Source organism: Argopecten irradians, chromosome 16, assembly GCF_041381155.1.
Source record: "Argopecten irradians isolate NY chromosome 16, Ai_NY, whole genome shotgun sequence".
Classification (NCBI taxonomy): Eukaryota; Metazoa; Mollusca; class Bivalvia; order Pectinida; family Pectinidae; genus Argopecten; species Argopecten irradians.
Window position 1 is genome coordinate 10,863,134 of NC_091149.1, and position 22,283 is coordinate 10,885,416.

The 22,283-nt window shown below is 32.9% G+C and overlaps 1 protein-coding gene across 1 annotated transcript in view; it reads left to right on the forward strand.

The window, feature by feature from the left end:
- LOC138310821 (uncharacterized) overlaps positions 1–22,283 on the forward strand; it is a 41,591-nt gene that overhangs the window by 9,190 nt on the left and 10,118 nt on the right. The window contains exons 7-22 of the mRNA XM_069252150.1: positions 1,724–1,801; positions 2,978–3,022; positions 3,582–3,653; positions 4,186–4,251; positions 5,410–5,463; positions 5,892–5,963; positions 6,287–6,334; positions 9,058–9,129; positions 10,486–10,572; positions 12,784–12,822; positions 14,130–14,186; positions 16,165–16,248; positions 16,998–17,048; positions 18,172–18,240; positions 19,942–19,989; positions 21,485–21,556. Of these exons, the coding sequence (XP_069108251.1) occupies positions 1,724–1,801; positions 2,978–3,022; positions 3,582–3,653; positions 4,186–4,251; positions 5,410–5,463; positions 5,892–5,963; positions 6,287–6,334; positions 9,058–9,129; positions 10,486–10,572; positions 12,784–12,822; positions 14,130–14,186; positions 16,165–16,248; positions 16,998–17,048; positions 18,172–18,240; positions 19,942–19,989; positions 21,485–21,556 (1,014 nt within the window). The remainder of the gene's footprint in view (positions 1–1,723; positions 1,802–2,977; positions 3,023–3,581; positions 3,654–4,185; positions 4,252–5,409; positions 5,464–5,891; positions 5,964–6,286; positions 6,335–9,057; positions 9,130–10,485; positions 10,573–12,783; positions 12,823–14,129; positions 14,187–16,164; positions 16,249–16,997; positions 17,049–18,171; positions 18,241–19,941; positions 19,990–21,484; positions 21,557–22,283) is intronic.

Consider the following 22,283-nt stretch of genomic DNA (forward strand, 5'->3'; position numbering starts at 1 on the left):
TATATTGATAACATATTATTATATAACAGTTAACAATCATTGATAGCATATTATCATAACACTTAACAATCATTGATATAATATTATTATAACATTTATCATATATTGATAACATATTATTATATAACAGTTAGCAATCATTGATAGCATATTATCATAACACTTAACAATCATTGATATAATATTATTATAACATTTATCATATATTGATAACATATTATTATATAACAGTTAGCAATCATTGATAGCATATTATCATAACACTTAACAATCATTGATATAATATTGTTATAACATTTATTATATATTGATAACATATTATTATATAACAGTTAGCAATCATTAATAGCATATTATCATAACACTTAACAATCATTGATATAATATTATCATAACACTTAACAATCATTGATAGCATATTATCATAACACTTAACAATCATTGATATAATATTGTTATAACATTTATCATATATTGATAACATATTATTATATAACAGTTAGCAATCATTGATATAATATGATTATAACATTTATTATATATTGATAACATATTATTATATAACAGTTAACAATCATTGATAGCATATTATCATAACACTTAACAATCATTGACATAATATTATTATAACATTTATCATATATTGATAACATATTATCATAACACTTAACAATCATTGATATAATATTGTTATAACATTTATCATATATTGATAACATATTATTATATAACAGTTAGCAATCATTGATAGCATATTATCATAACACTTAACAATCATTGATATAATATTATTATAACATTTATTATATATTGATAACATATTATTATATAACAGTTAGCAATCATTGATAGCATATTATCATAACACTTAACAATCATTGATATGATATTATTATAACATTTATCATATATTGATAACATATTATTATATAACAGTTAGCAATCATTGATAGCATATTATCATAACACTTAACAATCATTGATATAATATTATCATAACAATACACAATGATTGATAGCATATCATTATAACAGTTATCAATCATTGATGGCTATTCACAACCACTGTGAAATGTTAAAGGAATTCGTAGACACCTATTTAAATTCTTGGTGTTTGAGCGTTCGCCACTGTGAGGTAGGATATGTGTTCTGTCCCCTGGCCGAGACACACCAAAGTCTATAAAAGTGGTAGTTTCTGCTCCTGCTTAGCGCTCAGCAAACGGGGAGTGGGACGACTGGTTCGCCCGTTGTCAGTATAATGTGACCGGGTGGCGTGTGTTGCTTGGTGTCTTCGGCGGCATGTTTCAGTGATATAGCACTATAAAAAGGGCAATAGTTCCACTATACAAGAAGACACAACATGAATATACCACAGTCTCCCAAAACACGCACCTCGCACAACATACATGCAACACACCGCATACATGGGAGGCCGTCCTTACATTACCATGGCTGTTAATAGGACGTTAATTAATCAAATAAACAAATAAATAAAAGTTTGATAGTGTATGCTTTTCCTACTGCGCTGAAGACGTAACTACGATTTTGATAGTATACTAAAATTTAGTTTGAGCTCCTATTTGACTTTGTACGATTGAAACCGATGCATTGTAAGTATTTTGTTTCTAAAATATATTGGAACCTATTGGTATCGAAAGCTCTCCTTGATTCTTGAGTATGACAATTAATGCGTATATGACATTAATGCATCTGTATGTTACAGATTACTACAAGGTACACCATCCTGGTTCACACTGCACTTGTTCCTGTCAAGATATCGAGCTTACTCACACAGACCAAAGTAAGAACTTTATCACATTTAATGTATTGAACAAAACAATTCGGACATTACCTGATAGTCCCAACATACGTAAATACAAAAATCTACCCGAAATATTACTAACATCTTCTATTATAATAGCTGTGTTATAATAACTGTGATACGCTTTCGTAATGGCAGGGGTACAGCAATTGGTGAAACTCGATGATTGAAAAGATGCTTCCATTTTAAACATGTTCCCATATAAGTAATGATTGAAGCCGATCGGAAGTCGTGAGTCGTCTTTATGAGAGTTACGAAAGACGTCAAGTAGTCATAAAAGCGGTGTTCCCGGCAACGATATTTATATTTGCATTGTCTTAAGTTTATTGTAAATTTACCGTCATATCTGTTTGTAAAGATCATACAAGGGATCAAATTAAATGTCTTAATATCTAAGTGGTCTTTGTACACAGGGTGAATTTGTGTTGAATTTGGGGTCTTGTTAAAGTGGTCATATTGGTAAGGTGGTTATTTCAGAGAGAGAGAGAGAGAGAGAGAGAGAGAGAGAGAGAGAGAGAGAGAGAGAGAGAGAGAGAGAGAGAGAGAGAGAGAGAGAGAGAGAGAGAGAGGGAGAGAGAGAGAGAGAGAGAGAGAGAGAGAGAGAGAGAGAGAGAGAGAGAGAGAGAGAGAGAGAGAGAGAGAGAGAGGGAGAGAGAGAGAGAGAGAGAGAGAGAGAGAGAGAGAGAGAGAGAGAGAGAGAGAGGGAGAGAAAGAGAGAGAGAGAGAGAGAGAGAGAGTTGCTGAGGCAGGTATAAGAGTAGTAAAGCTTTACGCTTGAAAATAAAAAATTGAAGAGTGAAGTACGTAATTAAAGTAATTTCATCTGTACATCACACAAGCTTTAAGGCATGCCGATAGCGCAGTGTAAATAAAGTGTCAATCATTATGTAAACTACTTGTGTTATTTAAGAGCATTTTGGGACTATACAAAACGTTTTTAATGAAGATGCAAAATCTGAAATTTGTTGCTTAAAAAATGTCTTTCCAAAATAAAAGTAAAAACGTACCTGCGCACTATATTCGCAAAAATACGGTTCTTTCCTTCGTAGTTTAAAAAAATCGAAGTGTTATTTTTCTTAGATCTGTGTCCTCTATTTGGACTAGAATATTTTTGTTATATTATATAAAATGTATCAAATATATTTCTAATTTCAGTCCAAATGATAAATCATTGCAGGAACACAGACAATAACTATAAAGGTATGATAAATTTAATTTGCCTTTTAAAGGTATTAGTCTCACATACCCAAATAATTCCCCGTAGATCAATATACTTTATAACTGTTCCATCACCAGAAGGTTACTCGGAACGTCTCGGATGTACTGTCGTACATTGACCTCGGATGTGACACAACGGTCATACATTTTGAAACTAAGGAACTATCTTCATAACAACTGGTTACCACCTCGGACATATTCCCTCGAAACGCGTCATTTCATTGATATTGTGTGTTGTCTGTCTCGAAAAAGAAATAGTTACATTCAACTTCTTATAATATGACTAAGTTCATCATTTCAATAAGGATTTTTCTTTATGCGTAGTTAGGGCGTTATCAGGTTTTCCGGCGAAGAAAATACCAGTTTGATTTCTTGCGTATTCTAACACCTATTACATCCGAGGTTATGTTTTACATCCGAGAAGTTCCGATTGCCAGAAGGTTGGACTAATTGACGATAAATTGTACTTTTTCCCACATCGTTCTGGTATTTCGAAATCGACGTATCCCTAATGATTCGTGAAATGTTCTTCCTTTTCTAGCCATCTACGACACCACGTTCTATATGGGTACAAGTTCGTCCAAGCACCGGATGTGTGTTCGCCATGCTGAACGTATGATTCTTATTTAACTTGAAGAAAAAAATATTCAAATTAAATGATTACATCCAAAAACAGAATCCACGATACTATGCAATAGATATGGAATGAATTATTATCTGCGCACGTACCAAAAGCAAAATAATTAGATAAACAAAATAAATTTGTGGTAATAAGACACACATAAACGATTAAACATCAATTAATGTTCAAATGAGGGGTATCGTTTATGTCTTTGCAGCATAAAGAACATTCATAAGCCGAATAAATTTATCGTTCGTCCTTAGCGCATTCACTCTAAGGACACATTTAGATCCTTCTAAATGAAAAGTTAGATCAGATAATTGTGAGCTTTTTGTGAAAAGAAGAGACTAAACCTGAAGCACAATATAATCGGGATTATACATATATATAATATATGTATGAATATATTATAATATATATTATATACATTATCCTTTATTTGCTCTAATTATATATTAAAAAAAAACCGAAGAATATATATCTTTATGCAATTATTTATACTATCATTAAATCGATTTTTCAGAATGGGAAAAGCTTGCTGAAGTACAAGACAATAGCTGTTTTATGGAGCTAGTACAACTCTTTCGTGGTAATATTTTATTTGTAATCGCTGTTGGTTGATTACTTCTATCTAACAGTATATTGTAAGTTCACATTATACAGTAATACTTCAATTATATCTTGATTTTCGTTGCATAGAACTGCTGCAGGTTAAAAGCTAAAAGACTTCACCATGCTAAATGCTGGACATCAGTTGCCGCGATGACTTATGAATACAAACCCATACCATCAATTTCTCACAATAGCGTTCCCCAGTTGAAAAATCAAATATGGCGGCTCGGTCAACTTTGGACCTCATCATTACTCTGACAGAGATACTTAGTTGTTCCACCTTGGTTATCTTCATTTTTTTAATGACGACTTTATTAATTTTTAATATAATAATTTTTGCTTGAACAAAAACCAATACCATACTTTTGGATTAACCAATGAGAGCCGGATCATTTATGCGGTAAAAAACATTTCAAACAAATGTCCTTAATTAATATATACATATGTTATTATATTGCGAAAAAAAAAACAAGTGATGCATTAATGGCCCGTTTGCTAGGGTGATATGGAATATCCCATTATTTAATGCAGGGAAACTAAACCGGGGTACGGTTGCAGTAACTTGATACGACATTTTAAGAGTTACCGAAACGACTGTCCAATATTATATAAATACACCGCCCGAACGTTTCACCCCGAGGATACAGGGTGACAGTGATAACTAAACCCTCGGGAAATTATAGACACAAATTGTTCATCCTACCTACTAATTCAGTCCATTACCCTACTCATTAGCAAACCAACAATATTATATTTCATGTATATTGTCGAAATGTCCTTACAACATTATTGTGTAATCGATTATGTATTAGATATGCTCGGTGTACCTCCACTATTTCCATTGGTTAAACATGGTCACGTGACGTTTCGCATGTATAGCAGTGTTGTATCGAAGTAGTCGGAGTATTTTCCGTTTTTACATAGAGTTTCAAAATCATTTTTGAATTGCGCTTTGCCCTAACGTTGATTTCGTAACAAACAAAAAAAATACATTCACTGTTGTAAACATGACGTATGATAAGATATATTATGTTTATTTTGAAAGGCTGCACAACATATTGTAAATTATGTATTTATATTGTCTATATTTCAGAAAGTTTATACAATATTATGTTTGATATTGTGTATATTTCAGACAAATTCTTTTCACACAATCCTGACAGAAGATGTACATGCGGATACTCACAAGGTAAATGTTACACATGCTTGGTTGTTCACAACTTTTGTTCTGTGTCCAGCAATGCCGAAACATAATACTAATTTGAACCAGCAGGAATATTGTATGTGCTATATGATAAACTCGAAAACTTGGTTTTGTTGTATTACACTGTTGCGTACTTAATAAGTTCGGCAATATCGACTTCACTGCCAGTATTTTAGGTTTTGTAGATATATGGAATATCCATCTGAATTCGTTATAATATCCCTCTGGCAACACAACAAAAACCAATTATAACAGTCATTTTCATAGCATCTTTCGTATATGTATTTTCGCAGTGGACGGGCGGCAGCATGAGCCTTCATCATGTCGTGGAAAATCGCATGAAGTAGATAGTATATTGTTTATGTGTGTACACAGGTATATCATGCATTAATGATGTTTTATGAATATTGTAGGTGGTAGCAGTGTAACCACAGATCATAGCAATCACCAAACGGACACTTGTTTGCAGTATCCTGCATACAAAGGTTAGTTCTGTGCAGGCATAATCAACACCGACATCTGGATACCTTATTTAGTATAATGGCTAGTGTTCTGAGTATCCCGGGTTTGAAACCGGGTCTAGAAGTATATTTTCCGCTCCTACTACATTTATAAATGTAAAACAATTATAAGGTGTAATGAACCGTAATAATTAATAGTGATGTTTGGATTTTAGAAGAAAAAAGCAAACTTGTAATGTACAATTATTACTGTACATGAAACCTTCACCCTAGGCGTAGCATGTTCTACCTACAAGTCGAGTATCCAATGCGTAACCTTGTTATTTTGGGTCATTTTTTTCTTTCAGATCTGAACGATCTGGTTGAGCACGATAACTGTATGAGCCATTATGAAGGTAAATGTATCAATATATACAGTCCAGCCTGTCTATCATGTGTAAAAAAACACCCAAGGGACAAGGCAAAGTCGTCTCTTAACCAAATATTGTTATACACAGGTCTAATTAGATCATAAATGACATTTTTGGACCCAACCAACGTGGTCTTAATAATCAGGTGATCTGTATACAAACGTTCTGATTTTTTAAAACCTTAATATCAACCTGGACACGACACAGCAGGTCCCGATCACGACATAAAGTTATAGTTCATGCTAATTCACTGTAAAGATATGTCGCTTTACATTTGAAATAAGAACATGGACATGTAACTTGATGAATTAGCTCCCCACAAGCATATGTCGGCCTATAAGAGAGCAGAAATCTAATAATCATATATTCCTGGTTTTGAATAAAGCGTCTTCAATCACCGCTATGTTCAGTACCTTTGGTTTCGTCGGAATTCCTAATCGTATCACGTGACTGACGTCCACACCATCTGCACGTGGTAATACATATGTTTACGTTTTCCTTTTGGCTAATATGAACAAATCATACTGGTATATGTCCACAGAGAGAGTATTTGAAACATCTAATTGATATATTACCGTATTTCAATATTGTATTATCAAATATTATAATGTGCGAGAATTATTTTCTTTGTAGCTCCAGTCTGCTTAGGTCGACCACATGTTTTGTTTACAAGAAACTATTGACATGTTCTCTTGATTTTCAACTCTCGTATTGCTATGAGACTGTCGCGACGATGTTCGGAAGAGTTTGGAATGATTCGTTATCATTTGAACCTATTTTTCACGTGTACACATTTAAAAGATTTTTATACTTTTACAATTTAAAAAAAATACTTCCAGTGCTGCAAGTTTATAAAAAAAGGTCAACGTAGAAAGTTTAAACCTCGGAGAGACGGAGAAAATGAGTACCCATTCGAAAACATCGTAATCTAAGATTTTTATTTTCTAGGCCAATATATTGTGTGCAAATACGATCAGCTGGAAAAACTTGAAGTGAGCGGAGCTTTGCGATATCAGAATGGTAGGGGCGATCTGATTGGCAAATAAAAAAGAAGCGGGCGATCTCAAAATTTTTTTTAGATGACGATTTTTTATAAATTTTCATAGAAAACACGACGTGTGTGCAGCACTGCATCTGAATAATTTTAGAATGGGGATAGAACGCCATGTTTGATTACTTTGTCTTGTATTAAAACTTATATTCATGATCTAATCTCCATGAAAAATTCATGAAAAAAGGAATTATATCTCGTAAGCAAAGGCAAAGTCACATTCTTTCATGAACATTTATCAAACCAATAACTTACAATTAAATAACATGTAAGCTTATGCAGTACATCGTTTGGAATAGATTGTCTTCTGCATTTTTATTTTACAAAAGTATAAACAGGTTATTTCCAATAACCAACAGACATGTCACTAATGAATATGACCAATAATTAATTGATTTGAAGATTGTTTTATTAGGGAATAGGATGTCATTTTTAATTTATCTATTAGATATTAAATCATGAACTTTCGTTTCAACATGAGACCTATTCTAAAATTATTTAAGGTGCAATGTTGCATGCATGTCGTAATTACCCTTAAAATTCATTAGATATCTAAAATGAAATTTGAGATCGCCCACTTCCTTTCCATTAGCCAATCAGATCGTTCCTTACAGTCTGCCGTTTCAAAGCTACGTCTAATTTAAATCGGCTCAGCTGATTACATTATTGATCCTGTGATGTGATATGTGGTGCAAAATGTGCGGCATTTTGCTTATTTTCTGTTGGATTATTTTATTATGTCAGTTAAATTATGGTCTTTCTAACATGCCAGTCTGTGAGGAATAACACTTTTCTCTTACATCGATGAAACGGTCGAAATTGTTTTAAGTTTTATCTATGAAGGATTGGCTTAGATCAGAAAAGTTTGAGGCTTACGTTGATTTATAATTGATATTTTGGAATTGACATAATGTTTTCTGATTAAAGGTAAGAAGAAAAATACAGAACTACAGGCCTGCTATGTATAAAAGCTTTATTAGTATGTGTATGTAGTTGTGATTGGGATCTGCTTTACCGCTGTGTCCGGTTTGTAAGCCGATCCCTCGATAGACCTATTTTGAACATACTAACTGCAGTCCGTTCTACGTTTGCTTCACTTCTAGCCAACACCCCACCCCCCTCCCCCCCCACCCCCACCCCCACCCCCTCCTACTAAGTTTCAAGTATATCAACGTTAAGTATTTGCACGTAGACATCTTCCTTTTTACCAGTTTCAGTGTAGTCAGAACATTGTCATGAATTTTATGAATCTAACACGGCTATCATCATGAAAATAATCCATTTAATAGAATGTTAATATAATTCGAGTTAGTTATTGTTGTTATTATGGAAAAATGCTAATTTAAAGTTCTTGTCTTTTCAGAATTTAAATACTATAAACATCAGTGCCTCTACTTTTTTAAACATTTTTTTAAATATTTTTCACTTAAATGAAATAGATCAGAAATCTTTCGAAAGACCTCTCAATACTCGTGAAATTCGTATTCTAGTATGTAGTTTATTAGTGCGCATATTATAATATATAACGATGTTTAAAGAATGAAATATTGATTAATGTCGATTTAATTTCTAATTTCCAAATAAATGAATATTTATAAAATATATTATATATATAAATTTGAAAGGAATATAATAACTAAATATATTGCATTTTTAGTTTGGGGAAAACTTCAAAACGTGTCTGCTCATAGTGCCGGATGCCGAGGGAAGATCATCAACAAACTGAACAGTAAGTATGATAGACTATCGTGGACTTTTTCAGCAACTTCTGTTCAATAAAGTGCATTATTATTTTTTTTGTTATTTCTTTTTCTACTTTTGACGAGATTTTACAGAGGTACAAAGAGCATAGACATATGACATTCATAATTTGTTTTTAATCTAAATTTTAATCTAGTCATATATATATACTTTAAAGTTCTCTGATACTGTAAACAACTCTGATGAAATATATCCTGAAATGGCAAAGTTTAATCTCGCTCTATACATATATATATGTATTGTACAAAATAATTGGTTATAAGTGTGTCGAGTTTTCTTTGTTTTATATATATACAATGAACACATATGTATAATCACTTGACTTAATCAAATCCTACTGAAAAGGAGTCAGGAATAAAAACGATAAAACTTGTTACCGTGCAAAGAGAGTGGATTACAGTAGCATGTATCCCATATAAAATATGACAGTATTTTACTTTAAAAAATAGTATATTTACATCAGAACTATCGAGGATACTGTCTGAAAATGTGTGTGAGAGTAAAATTAATGGAGGATCACTTGTCAAAACAGACTCTTGTCTAATTATGATCTTCATATTTCCATTCTACTTTCGGTTTCCCGTTTGATCCATGTTAAACCAGAAAGGCAATGTCAGGCTATGAACTTCAATCTGGTTAAGCGTATGAATATTTAACGTTTCCGCCGCGTCACTGACAATGTATATAATATATACTTACGCCTATACATAACGGTCAAATAATTTAACAAATGGTTTTAAAGTTTTGCGGTCTATGAAATCTAATAGTATCATCGTGTCGACAAAATAGCAAGTATTAAGAAATATATCATCGCATAATTTCCATTTGTAAGTGTATGGTCTATTCCTTCTTAATGTATAGTATGAAATCAATTTTAATCGAGTGTACCGCCGGAATACTGTATCGTTTTTAAATTTCGCGGATGTAAAAGTTCGCGGTTTTCTGTTTGGAACTTATGCGCCGGGGATTATTTTCGCGAATCATATGTGAAGCCTTTTTAGCGTCAATCTTGCGACAGGTTATAATGCGTAAAACCAGGGTTTTGGATAAGTTTCGCGAGGTATTGAATTTCGGGAATTTGAATGGATCCGCAAAATTGAAACCACCGCGAACATTAGCAACTAGACAGTATGCTGGTTCTTGTGATACCTGGTTCAAACAGGCTATAATATACCAGGTCTAGATATAAAACTAGGCTTTGTAGTTACTTCAATTTACATGAACATCTTTGAAGTATTGAAAATCAGAAAAATGAAAACAAACATATTGCAATTTTTCCTCATTTCAATTTAATTATACATTTTCATTATAATTGTGTTTTCAGATGCCTACGGACGGTTTTCACACACACCATCAAACTGTACCTGCAATACACATTTTGACTCCCTAAGTATATACCATGATCCACATGGTAGGTATATATAATACAATACAAACGACCTTTGACATTCACTGTGAAGACTATTTATTGGGGGTATGGCATGAGTGATTTTTTTTAAACATTAATTTATATCTCCACCTAGTCGAGTACATTTTGTAATTGGTTTTGAGAGACTACGGTGTCCGAGTGGTTAAGATACCCCGACAAGCTTTAGATTTCGAGTTTAAATTCTATGTTGAACAGTTGTCGGATATTGTCCACAGATCAGTGGGTGGTTTTCACATGGTACTCCGGCTTTCCTGCATCTTCTGAATCAGGCACGTCCTTTAGTGACCCTGAATGTTATACGGACATTAAACAAAAGCTTGTCGAGTGCTGATCAGTAATCTGTTTCACGTGGTTGATATAGCTTTATCTACTCCATAGAAATCGAAGGAGAACAGGAAAATATAGACATTTTCACCTCGCATCATCACATGATTGTCGCTATGCCTCAAGGTTGATGACGTTATCTGCAAACGTTTAACTTTGTTGATGTATTTATAATATAAACTTTGTTATTTGAAAACCATTTTGATATACTCGGTTTTTCTTCATTATCGTGAAAATACCTATAAGATTATTTACATGGGTTTATTATTTCCCTTTCTAAAATATATTACGCTAATCTACATCGAATGATAGTTCTTGTAACACCTGCTCACAAAAGATGATGGACTAGGTGGCCGAATTATTAACATGTCACGTCATATTACAGCAAACCCTCTACGTCTGGGTATGAATTCGAATCCCATCTGGGGTAGTTGCTAGGTTTTTCCCGCTGGTCAATGATTTTTCTCCGGGTACTCTGGATTCCTTCCAACATCTCGACCCGGAAGTCCTTAAATGACATTGACTGTTAATATAACCAAACCAAAGCATGACTTCGCCAGTAAAGTACTGGAGAACGACGTCAAACAACGTCAAAGATTCTATGCTTTTAAGGATATAGTACTGTGACGGTCCATGCATATGAGCATTTCAGCCATATAGTCCAATAGCTAGCTTTAGTGGCTATGCGGGTGAGTGTTGGTATTTATATTCCGTGTAACGCAGCAAATCAACACAGACTATTCTTGGTAAAACCCCCTTCACACTGGTGGTTGTGGTCGTGCAGGACGTGGAGGTCGTGGAGAGCCTAGAAGAGTCTTCATCCAGTGTGAAGGGGTCTTTAGTAACCGCTCGAATTGATCGAGTCCGACCTCGGCACGTGACAGTACGATAACATCAGAGGCGACTCTCGTTGTATTGATTTTTACTACAGTATAAGTATCTAATCAAGAAAATGTGCTATAAATTTAGTGTGCGGGTTTTAACGTTTCCAGAACGAATGCTCTGTAATATATAGTACATTTTAGACTATGTAGTGTCAAACCTATTTGTTGCAACTTGCTAGTTGACAATGAACTACCGCACAGTGATCTTATTCACCAGTGAGTTAGTCATTGCAGTGGAATATAATAGGTACTGTTCTGCACTCATATATGGAGCAATTAAGTATTCCAAGCCATAATATATTGTTTCTTTTTCAAGATAATTTGTCCTTTTATCAAGACTGTAACGTTTAAAACAATAAAAGGTGTTTTTTGTAAGTTACGAAACGGTGGTTAAAATTCATATAATTAAATTTCAGTTGTAACGGACTTTTTTTTCATGTAAAAATTGTCTTTGTAAAATTATTTCACGACCGTTTGATTGATTGATATCACGTTATATTTATTTTATTCACATTATTTCTTGACGATATGACGCAAAATTGCAGTGTTTTCTCATAAACCTTAAATATGCTCCACCGCTGACAAATGGTATTTTTTCAATATCAAAAACAGAAGCAGACGATTTTGTATTTTTCTTCAGTTACAAAAGTTACTTATTTTACAAAATTACCACCATTAAAAAGTTTGAGCTTCTAACTTTACTTCAAGTTAAAATTATGAAAAATAATCAATTGCATCCCGAAAAAAATCCGTGGCACTATATCCTATATGAAATGGAGTGCTGATTGCGTATGCACCAAAGGCAAAATAAATTATTTTATGTAATTTTTTGTGTTAATTAGAAATAATTATGCACGATTAAACATCAATTATTGTTCAGGTAATTATTATCAGTTATGCTCTGACGGCGGTGGAGCATCTTTAAATGCATCATATTTAGTGATACTTGTGTGTCGTTTGAAACATTTGTCATACCATGTTTCAGGGTCATTAAACCACTGTATGTATCAGAGCAGTTACAAAGGTAAGTAACCAAGCTTATTCCGTCGTTGCATATTTACAGAGTTAACTCCCTTTCGGGTAGGTATCGATTGTTAGGTCATTATTTTGTGAGTGAAATTCACGTCGTTTTCTCCGAAACGTATGACGTTACGCTCGCAAAAACATGACGTCACAATCAATACCTACCCGCAAGTGCAGATAATTCTGTAATATGCAAGTTCGGAATATCAGGATATACATATTTACATTAGTATCTGCCAATGAACATTTTCATAGAAACGTCCACACGCATTATTAGCTTATTACACAGTTATCTGCCCTTGTGGGTAAGTATTGATTATGATGTCATGTATTTGCAAGCGTAACGTCATACGTTTCCGAAAAAAAATACTTAAATTGTGATCACAAAAATATTAAGTAACAATCGACACCTACCCACAAGGTAACTAATCCTGTAAATGCAAAGACTGAATACAGATAGATGAAAATGTTTTTTCTTTCTTCAGCAATTCATTCAAAACCGTACGATTTGATAAATAGACACTTTTTAGTGAAATCGTCGTGAAATAACATTTGTAATACATTTTTATATCTCATTTTATTTGCATTACTTTGATTTCTTATTATTTTGTTTGCTCTATAATTCATTGTTTTATTATTTTATTTGTGAAATATTGATTTTATTATTATTTTGTTTGTCCTATAATTAATTGTTTTATTATTTTATTTGTGTAATATTGATTTTTATTATTATTTTGTTTGCCCTATAATTAATTGGTTTATTATTTTATTTGTGTAATATTGATTTTTTTATTATTTTGTTTGCCCTATAATTAATTGGTTTATTATTTTATTTGTGTAATATTGAATTTTTGTTGGTTTGTTTACATGATATTGAATTTTTTTATTTGCTTTTTTTTTCAATTGTTATTGTTCTGTTTGCATAGTAATGATATTGTTTTGTTAACGTGTTTGCTTTATAATGACTTTTTATTATTAATTTTGCATTATAATGTTATTGAAACAGAGATAGGTATTACCTTAAGCGTATTGCAATTAAAATTATGACAGTCGCAACTTGTCGTTAGTTTATTTTTCTGCGTAGATTACATCATGTTTTTATAATTTTATGAGCATTAAATTGATTTTTATTATGTTGTGTACATTATAATGCATGTTTTTTTTTTATTCTGTTTGCTTAACATTGATTTTTTATAAAAAAAAAAAAGTCACATGTCCCATCTAAAACTAATTGCAACTTAAGTTATGACTGTCAAAATTCATTTGCCATTGAATTATATATTTTTTTATATATATGTTTTTGTGCAGATTTAATCAACAAGCTGGGTTACTCGAACCATCAGACTTGTACATCTCATCACACAGGTGAGCATTTCTGTCAACATCTTTTTAATTTAATCCACTATTTTTGTCTCTCCAATACATACAATGTATGTGTATAAAACAAGGTCAGGTCCGACGATGAGCGCTTTTACTGTGGCATGTAGATTCTGCTCTTCCTAAAGACTATGTTGATTTATTTGTTTTTTTGTTTTTCTTTCACACATATCCTTTCGACGGCCGGCAGTATTCGAACCTGGCTCAATTTTGTTTGTAGGTTACAACAAATGCAATTTATAAAGCAGTTTGCAGCTAGATTTCGGTTTGATGTTATTTTCAAGATAACAAAAAATACTCACGGAAAACAAGCAAAACACTTTCACCTAATGTCACTACGCACGGGTCATGTTGCTACAGCTTTTGACATACATGGGCGACAAAAATATTTTGGTACATTAAGGCATACAATCAATTTTTTGTATTGATAAATAAAATGATAATTTAATTCTGCTGAAAATAAGCATTGACGTCATAATAACACTTTTAGGACATGGACACATCAAGAGAAAATTATACAGGTAATGAGAAATTTTCATACTTTGTAACACGTGATTCTTTGGTTCACTAATGCCCCATTTCTCAACAAATGTATTGTTATTTTTGCCAATCAAGTGCGTATATTACCTATAAAAGATCATGATAACATGTCCCAAAAAGTTCCTGTCATATCTGGAATGAAGTTCTGTTTGCGCATCCACCTAAAGTAAAATGAATTATTATAGATATATATATATTATTTTCATTTATTTTAGTGTTAATTAGACATATATTTACATAAATAAATACCAACCATTACCTATAAAAGAAATAACCGGTGTAAGAACTCCAGGTACAAATGCAGTCAAGCTATAAATTCTTTTTATATTTAAGTTTTTCATAAACCAAAAATGGCTGAATGTCGATTGACTTTTACTGATTTAGTTCAATATTTTTTTATGAATTCCTTTCGTTTGACATGCGACACTATAGCCAAATAAATCTTGAACTTGAAATTTACCAACATATCTTTATTATGCAGCATGTACCTCAGTGATTTTGCTCTTCATTTTTCATTATCTTATACTTACTTCTTTAAATTCATTATGCATTCGATTGAAGTGACTGTTTTATGTTATACAACCGTTCATGCATCCCCGATATCCTCCGATCACTTACGATCTCTACACCCCTGGATTATCTCATAGTGAAATCGAAGACAGCTCAACGGAAAACATTTGACCAACCACAGACTAGCAAAGATTTACTTTGAAGACTACAGAGAGAGCGACGACTAACATCAAAGCCACACAGTCAACCACAGTGTACCGTTATACGGCTCTTTTGATGTACATCAAATGACTAAATTACCTGTTCTATTCTGTTGCCTCCGGTTTTAATATGAGATATTCCAGGGGTGTAGAGATCGTAAGTGATCGGAACCCCTGGAGTATCGAGGATGTCATTCATGGTATTTTTAAGTAATATTCTACCAATCAGTGAAAATACCGAAACGAAATTTACTACCTAAAAATTGAAAATAATATTTTGTGACAGTAGACTGGAGTTTTAATTAGTGTGTAGATATTTATGCCGAATGGTTAATGATTTACGTTTGTTATTTTTTGACATTTGCACATATTAGCATACCAAAGTGTTGTAAATAAACGTTACATGTAGGAGTGCCGTCAATATGTAGTTACTCTATACAAACAATTTTATATCATGTACAACATAAACATCGTGTAATTTTATTCATACAATAAAGTCTCACTTAATGAGTCCAGTAATTTCGCCCGTTAAATGATTTTACATATACCACTAGTATAATATAGCCTGGAACGTTTTTCATTGGTTGGGCCGGGCGGTAAATCCAGTCTCGTCTCCCCTCGAAGTTTTAAACTTCTTAGACACATTTCATAGAATTGCATAAGAAATCAAAACTTATTTAAGATCATTTATGCTTTTCAATCATTTTACTTTACAGTCTGGCATACTTTGAATCAAATCCCCCACAGCAGTAGCAGTAACTATGCTTTATGCCAGAAGGATGCTATCTCCCATTTATCGGGTAAGTCTAATTTGATGATTCGTTTCTTATTATTATATGAAGACTTTAAAAGGGTTTACGAAAACATCTTCAGCATAAAAATAATATCCAGAATATCACATTTATTTTTAAATTATTTAATCTGTAATTTCGTCTTTCCATATTACAGAGTTAACTCCCTTGCGGGTAGGTTTCGATTTTCACGTCGTTTTCTATGACGTTACGCTCCCAAACACATGACGTCATAATTAATAATTCTATAATAAGTTAATACAAAATAGCCTATGATTTATCGTGTCCGAAAGTGTTAATGGAGTAGAGTAAGAAAAAACATATCACAAATCTCGAATGACTGAAAGTAAGGATGAATGATATATTGATTCGAATGCAAGAAATGACATTGTTTTGTGAATTTTGAATGAGAACCCGTTCATAAAAGCAAAACTCTGTACGGATACTGAATACAAGTCCCAACTCTGGCAGTTATCTTTATGTCTGAAAAATCAGATAAAACGCTTAGCGTTTGTGATGATAATAATCCAAAATTTAATTGAATATAAATATTTAGAGAGATATCGCAGTTTATTAAGAATGCGCTCTGATTTCCTTATATTATACCTCTCTAACTGAAAAATTTCATACTGTTTTTGTCAGTTTATTTAGAATACAAATTGTAAATCCAAAAAATAGAACAGCCAATTAATTTATTTATCATATTGCCTATAATGAGAAAATATGCTTATTTGTTATGATTGTGTTTTTCTCTTTAGTTTCAGTGTCTCATGTCCACAACAAATGCACTTGCTCTGCTGTCAGTGCAGGTAAGATAGTTGACAATATGGAACGTTCTTTTAATTAGATAATACATTATTCATATTGTATCCGTAAATTATATACATGTACTCGATTTCCATCATGCTTACTTTCAATTATATAAGGTGTAACATTTATGTTCATTATAATGATTATAATTCACAAGTTACATAAATATGGTGAAATAAATATAATAATAAGGCATTTTGACATATCAAAAAAAAAGATTCGCAGTGGAAATAAAAGTAATAATTATTTTGGATTTTTTATACCATTCTAAGCCACTGTTAGCATTATTTGTGACCACATTTTGTCATATTGAAAGTAATTTTAAATGGTTATTTTTGTAAATTTTATTTTTTGAATTTCTTAAAAACAATTTAGCAGCAATGGTGTTACATTATTAGAATACATACTATTACATACTATCAATAACGAATCTTCAAAGGACAGAGGATTTATAGCCAGATAGTCTTCACAAATCGCCTAGGAAATTATGTTACTTACATCAATAATCGTGCACTTTGGTTTCCGGTGACGTCATTTGCACAGAAAGTGATGACGTCGTTTGAAAAATGATGACGAGAAAAGCCAGCTTTTACCCCGCCAACGCTATTTGAAAGCAGATGTTGTAATGCTATTTTAGTGTAATGGTTTTCAGTCCAAACATATATGACGTTAAAGGCAACTTTATAACAGCAGAAATAGCATCGTCATGAAGAAAGGCTTTTGGTCATGTAACTGTTATGTAGTCGACTGGACCGATTATAACAATATTTATGGAAACTACAAATCACAATGTTTCGTATTTTTGTTAGTTTTAAAACATAGTTGTGATGTCATATCTGTCATTGTATTAAAATCTGTTGGAAAATGTTTGCAATTTGATGTTATGTTTGAGGTACCGTTTTTATCGTCAGCTAGCTAAGTATGTATATATATATGACAAGAAGAGAGTTTAAAAACGCTTTAAGATGATAATCAGCATTTGAATAATGTATTTGGAATATGATGAATTTGGCTTTCTTTTATTTCTAAGTTTTTAAAGCCCGCTTTTTAGGTGATGATTAAATTTAAGGAATTCCAAATGATACAAGAATGTTGGGAATTAATAATGGATGATTATGTTAGGTGGAAGCAGCGGAGGAACCACTCAGAATCATTACACAGACTCATGTTTGCAGTACCCCGCGTACAAAGGTAAGCTTTGACAATAAACATGATAGACATGTTTTTACAGACCATTTAGGTGAGCTTTCATTCAAGACACTTCAGTTAAGATTTGACACCAGGCACTTAAGGTAAGCTTTAATTCCAGATACTTTAGGTAAGCTTTAATTCCAGAAACTTTAGATAAGATTTGGCAACAGACGCCGTAGGTAAGCTTCCACTACAAAAACGTTAAGTAAGCTTTTACTACAGACACTTTAGGTAAGATTTGACAGTAAACGCTTTATGTAAGCTTTCACTACACAAACTCTAGGAAAGCTTTCACTACAGACACTTTAGTTAAGCTTTCACTGCAGACATTTTAGATAAGCGTCCACTACAGACACTTTAGATAAGCTTCCATTACAGACCCTTTAGGTAAGCTTTCACTACAGACACTTTAGGTAAGATTTAACACTAGACACTTTAGTTAAGCTTCAACTACAGACACTTTAGGTAAGCTTCCATAACAGACACTTTAGGTTAGTTTACATTACAGACACTTCAGGTAAGCTTCCATTACAGACACATTAGGTAAGCTTTCACTATAGACACTTTAAGTAAACTTTCAATACCGACACTTTAGGTAAGCTTTCATTACAGACACTTTAGGTAAGGTTTCACTACAGAGGCTTTAGATAAGTTTTCACTACAGACACTTTAGGTAATCTTTCACTACAGACACTTTTGGTAAGCTTCCACCACATACACTTAAGGTAAGCTTTTCCTACAGACACTTTACGTAAGCTTTCACTACAGACATTTAGGTAAGATTTGACACTAAATACTTTAGGTAAGCTTTCACTACAGACACTTTAGGTAAGCTTCCACTACAGACACTTTAGGTAAGCTTTCACTACAGACACTTTAGGTAAGATTTCACTACAGACACTTTAGGTAATCTTTCACTACAGACACTTTCGGTAAGCTTACATTACAGACACTTAAGGTAAGCTTCCGCCACAGACACTTAAGGTAAGCTTCCACTACAGGCACTTTAGGTAAGCTTCCACTACAGACACTTTAGGTAAGCTTTCACTACAGACACTTTAGGTAAGCTTTCACTACAGACACTTTAGGTAAGCTTCCACTACAGACACTTTAGGTAAGCTTTCACTACAGAAACTTTAGGCATGCTTCCACTACAGACACTTAAGGTAAGCTTCCACTACAGACACTTTAGTTAAGCCTTTCCTACAGACACTTTAGGTAAGCATTAACTACAGACACTTTAGGTAAGCTTTCACTACAAAAACTTTAGGTAAGCTTTCACTACAGACACTTTAGGCATGCTTCCACTACAGACACTTTAGGTAAATTTTCATTACAGACGCTTTAGGTAAGCTTTCACTACAGACACTAGGTACTTTCGATGCATACACTTTAGGTAAGCTTTCACAACAGACACTTTAGTTAAGCTTTTCATACAGACACTTTAGGTAAGCTTTCACTACAGGAACTTGAGGTAAGATTTCACTACAGACACTTTAGGTACTTTCAATGCATACACTTTAGGTAAGCTTTCATAACATACACATTAGGAAAGATCTCTATTTAATTCCACTCAACATGAAGGAGAAGACGGATAATGTTTCATCTAATTATCCAGTTATTATAAAGTATAAACTTTGCATTTTAAGATCGGCAATTGGTTTACATTTTGTGGATTCTGACGTCATTTTTTTATTTCAGAACTGAATGCAATAGTTGACCACGATAACTGCATGAGCCACTATGAAGGTAAATCAATCCATATATGGAAATTTTTTATATTCTGTTTTTACTATCAGTACGCAAACGCGAAATTACATATGATCACAAACATTTAATCAAACCATCAGCCACCAAAAACAGGATACCGTTTCTCAAAGCCGTTGTTAGTTATGAGTGATATGTATACGTGCACGTAAGTCTTCTTTCGTAACTTTTCATTGTTTATTTACCTGATCTGTTCGCGATAGCTAAGTATTGGAATTAGATATTTGATACTTTTGTCTTGTTAATGCTATATTAAGTTTTTTTTTAACATATTACATTATTAATAGTATGTATCTGTGAATAAAGTAGCTATCGTTTGAAAGCGTTGTTTTAGAACTACTATTACCTTTTATCTTAATTTGTATATGCGACCGGCAAAATAAAGTCTTTGATATGTTTGAGTTAAAATGTGTGGCTAATGTAAAAATAATACAACGGCGTAATTCTAATGCGATCCGCTAATTGTTACATTCGAATGTTTAAAACAACCTCTTTACACAAATCAATAGATCTGATATTAGGCATTTGTCATATAAAGTATATGCACTATTAAGATTGTTTTAAAATAAAAATAATAAAGCAACCAAGAAGATCATATATATACTGTTAGGTCTGATTCATTCACGAAGACAACAGAATTGTTTAAATAATGATATGTCATTGGGCAATATTCAATCAATTTCTCATGAATTCGTAGATACTATATTATGTTCTTGGAAGAATCTATAAAGATTGTTTGAAGAAAAAGAATGAAATTATATATAATAGTTTTATTCATGGTAAATATGAAGTACGCTATAATTTGTGCAAAGAACATTTCCGATAAAGAATTTATCTTGTTCTTTCGTATGTTTATCATTGACTAAGTATAACCAGGGTCTAATCCATCACATTACCATACATGACATTATTTTTAATACGTTTCATAGTGGATCTGACAACATCCCATTAGGGGTCACGTACTGGTGACTTCTATACTATAGAGGATCTGACAACATCCCATTAGGGGTCACGTTCTGGTGGCCTATATTCTATAAAGGATCTGACAACATTCCATTAGGGGTCACGTTCCGGTGACCTATATACTATAAAGGATCTGACAACATCCCATTAGGGGTCCCGTTCTGATGACCTCCCATTCTGATAACATCCCATTAGGGGTCCCGTTCTGATGACCTATATGCTATAAAGGATCTGATAACATCCCATTAGGGGTCCCGTTCTGATGACCTAATACTACTATAACGTCTGTTCAAATGCGCATGTGTCATCGGACAATACAAGCTGCAAACGACAGGACATATCAATATACAATTGATTTTGCCATAAACATCATTCAGATAAAAATAACCTTCAGGGCATTTGTAATTTCTACTTTGCGTTATTCTCACACAAGTGAACAGCTATTTGTTAGATATATAATTAAGAGTGCGCAATTTGAAAAGGAATTTGATAACTAATCATGCTTGTTTTTCAGTATGGGACAAACTCCAAAATTTGTCTACTTCTAGTGTCGTCTGCCGGATAGCGATAATCAACAAATTTAACAGTAAGTACATAATGCTTAAATGTATTCTGTCAGATCATTGCCGCTGTTTGATTAATTTGGTATATTGTTGAATGTTATGAAAATCATTCACAAAGTATTTACATATAGGAAATATAAAGAGTTCGATACATGTAAATGTCCGTGATACCAGATACCAGGATTTGGTCTTTATTAAATCCGGCTTTGTTATTGCTTACTTTTACAGAAAATTATTTTGCCAACAGTAAATCAACAAAATAATTCTTACATGCCTAACATCCATGCCGTTTCGCTTTACCGGGATATCGCCAAGTAGGCCTAAGGCAGTTACGGTATGATTAGTGATATATAAATGTTCATGTACTTAACTCTTCATCGCGTTCTTCCTCTGAAGTAAATAGCATATCAGCAATATAACCGTTGTTGTAGGCCACAAATAGTTGTTTTGGTCGTCTTACCTTATAGCCATCGTGCTTTGTCCATCGTTGTCCGCCGTGCATTCAAACGACTTCTTCTAAATAACTGGAAGGCTCAGGGTACTTGTTTTTGGCCCTGTAGCATGTTGGAATGAAGAGCTACCATGTTTGTTCATATGATTGAGCTTGACTTTCATTCAAGATCAATATCTACACCTATAATTAACTTTTGTAAAGTGGTTGTGGGGCATGTCAGTTAAAGGCCCATCACCTTTCCGGAGCAAAATATAAAGGTTTCTTAAAAATCATAAATAACATCAGAAAATGCATAC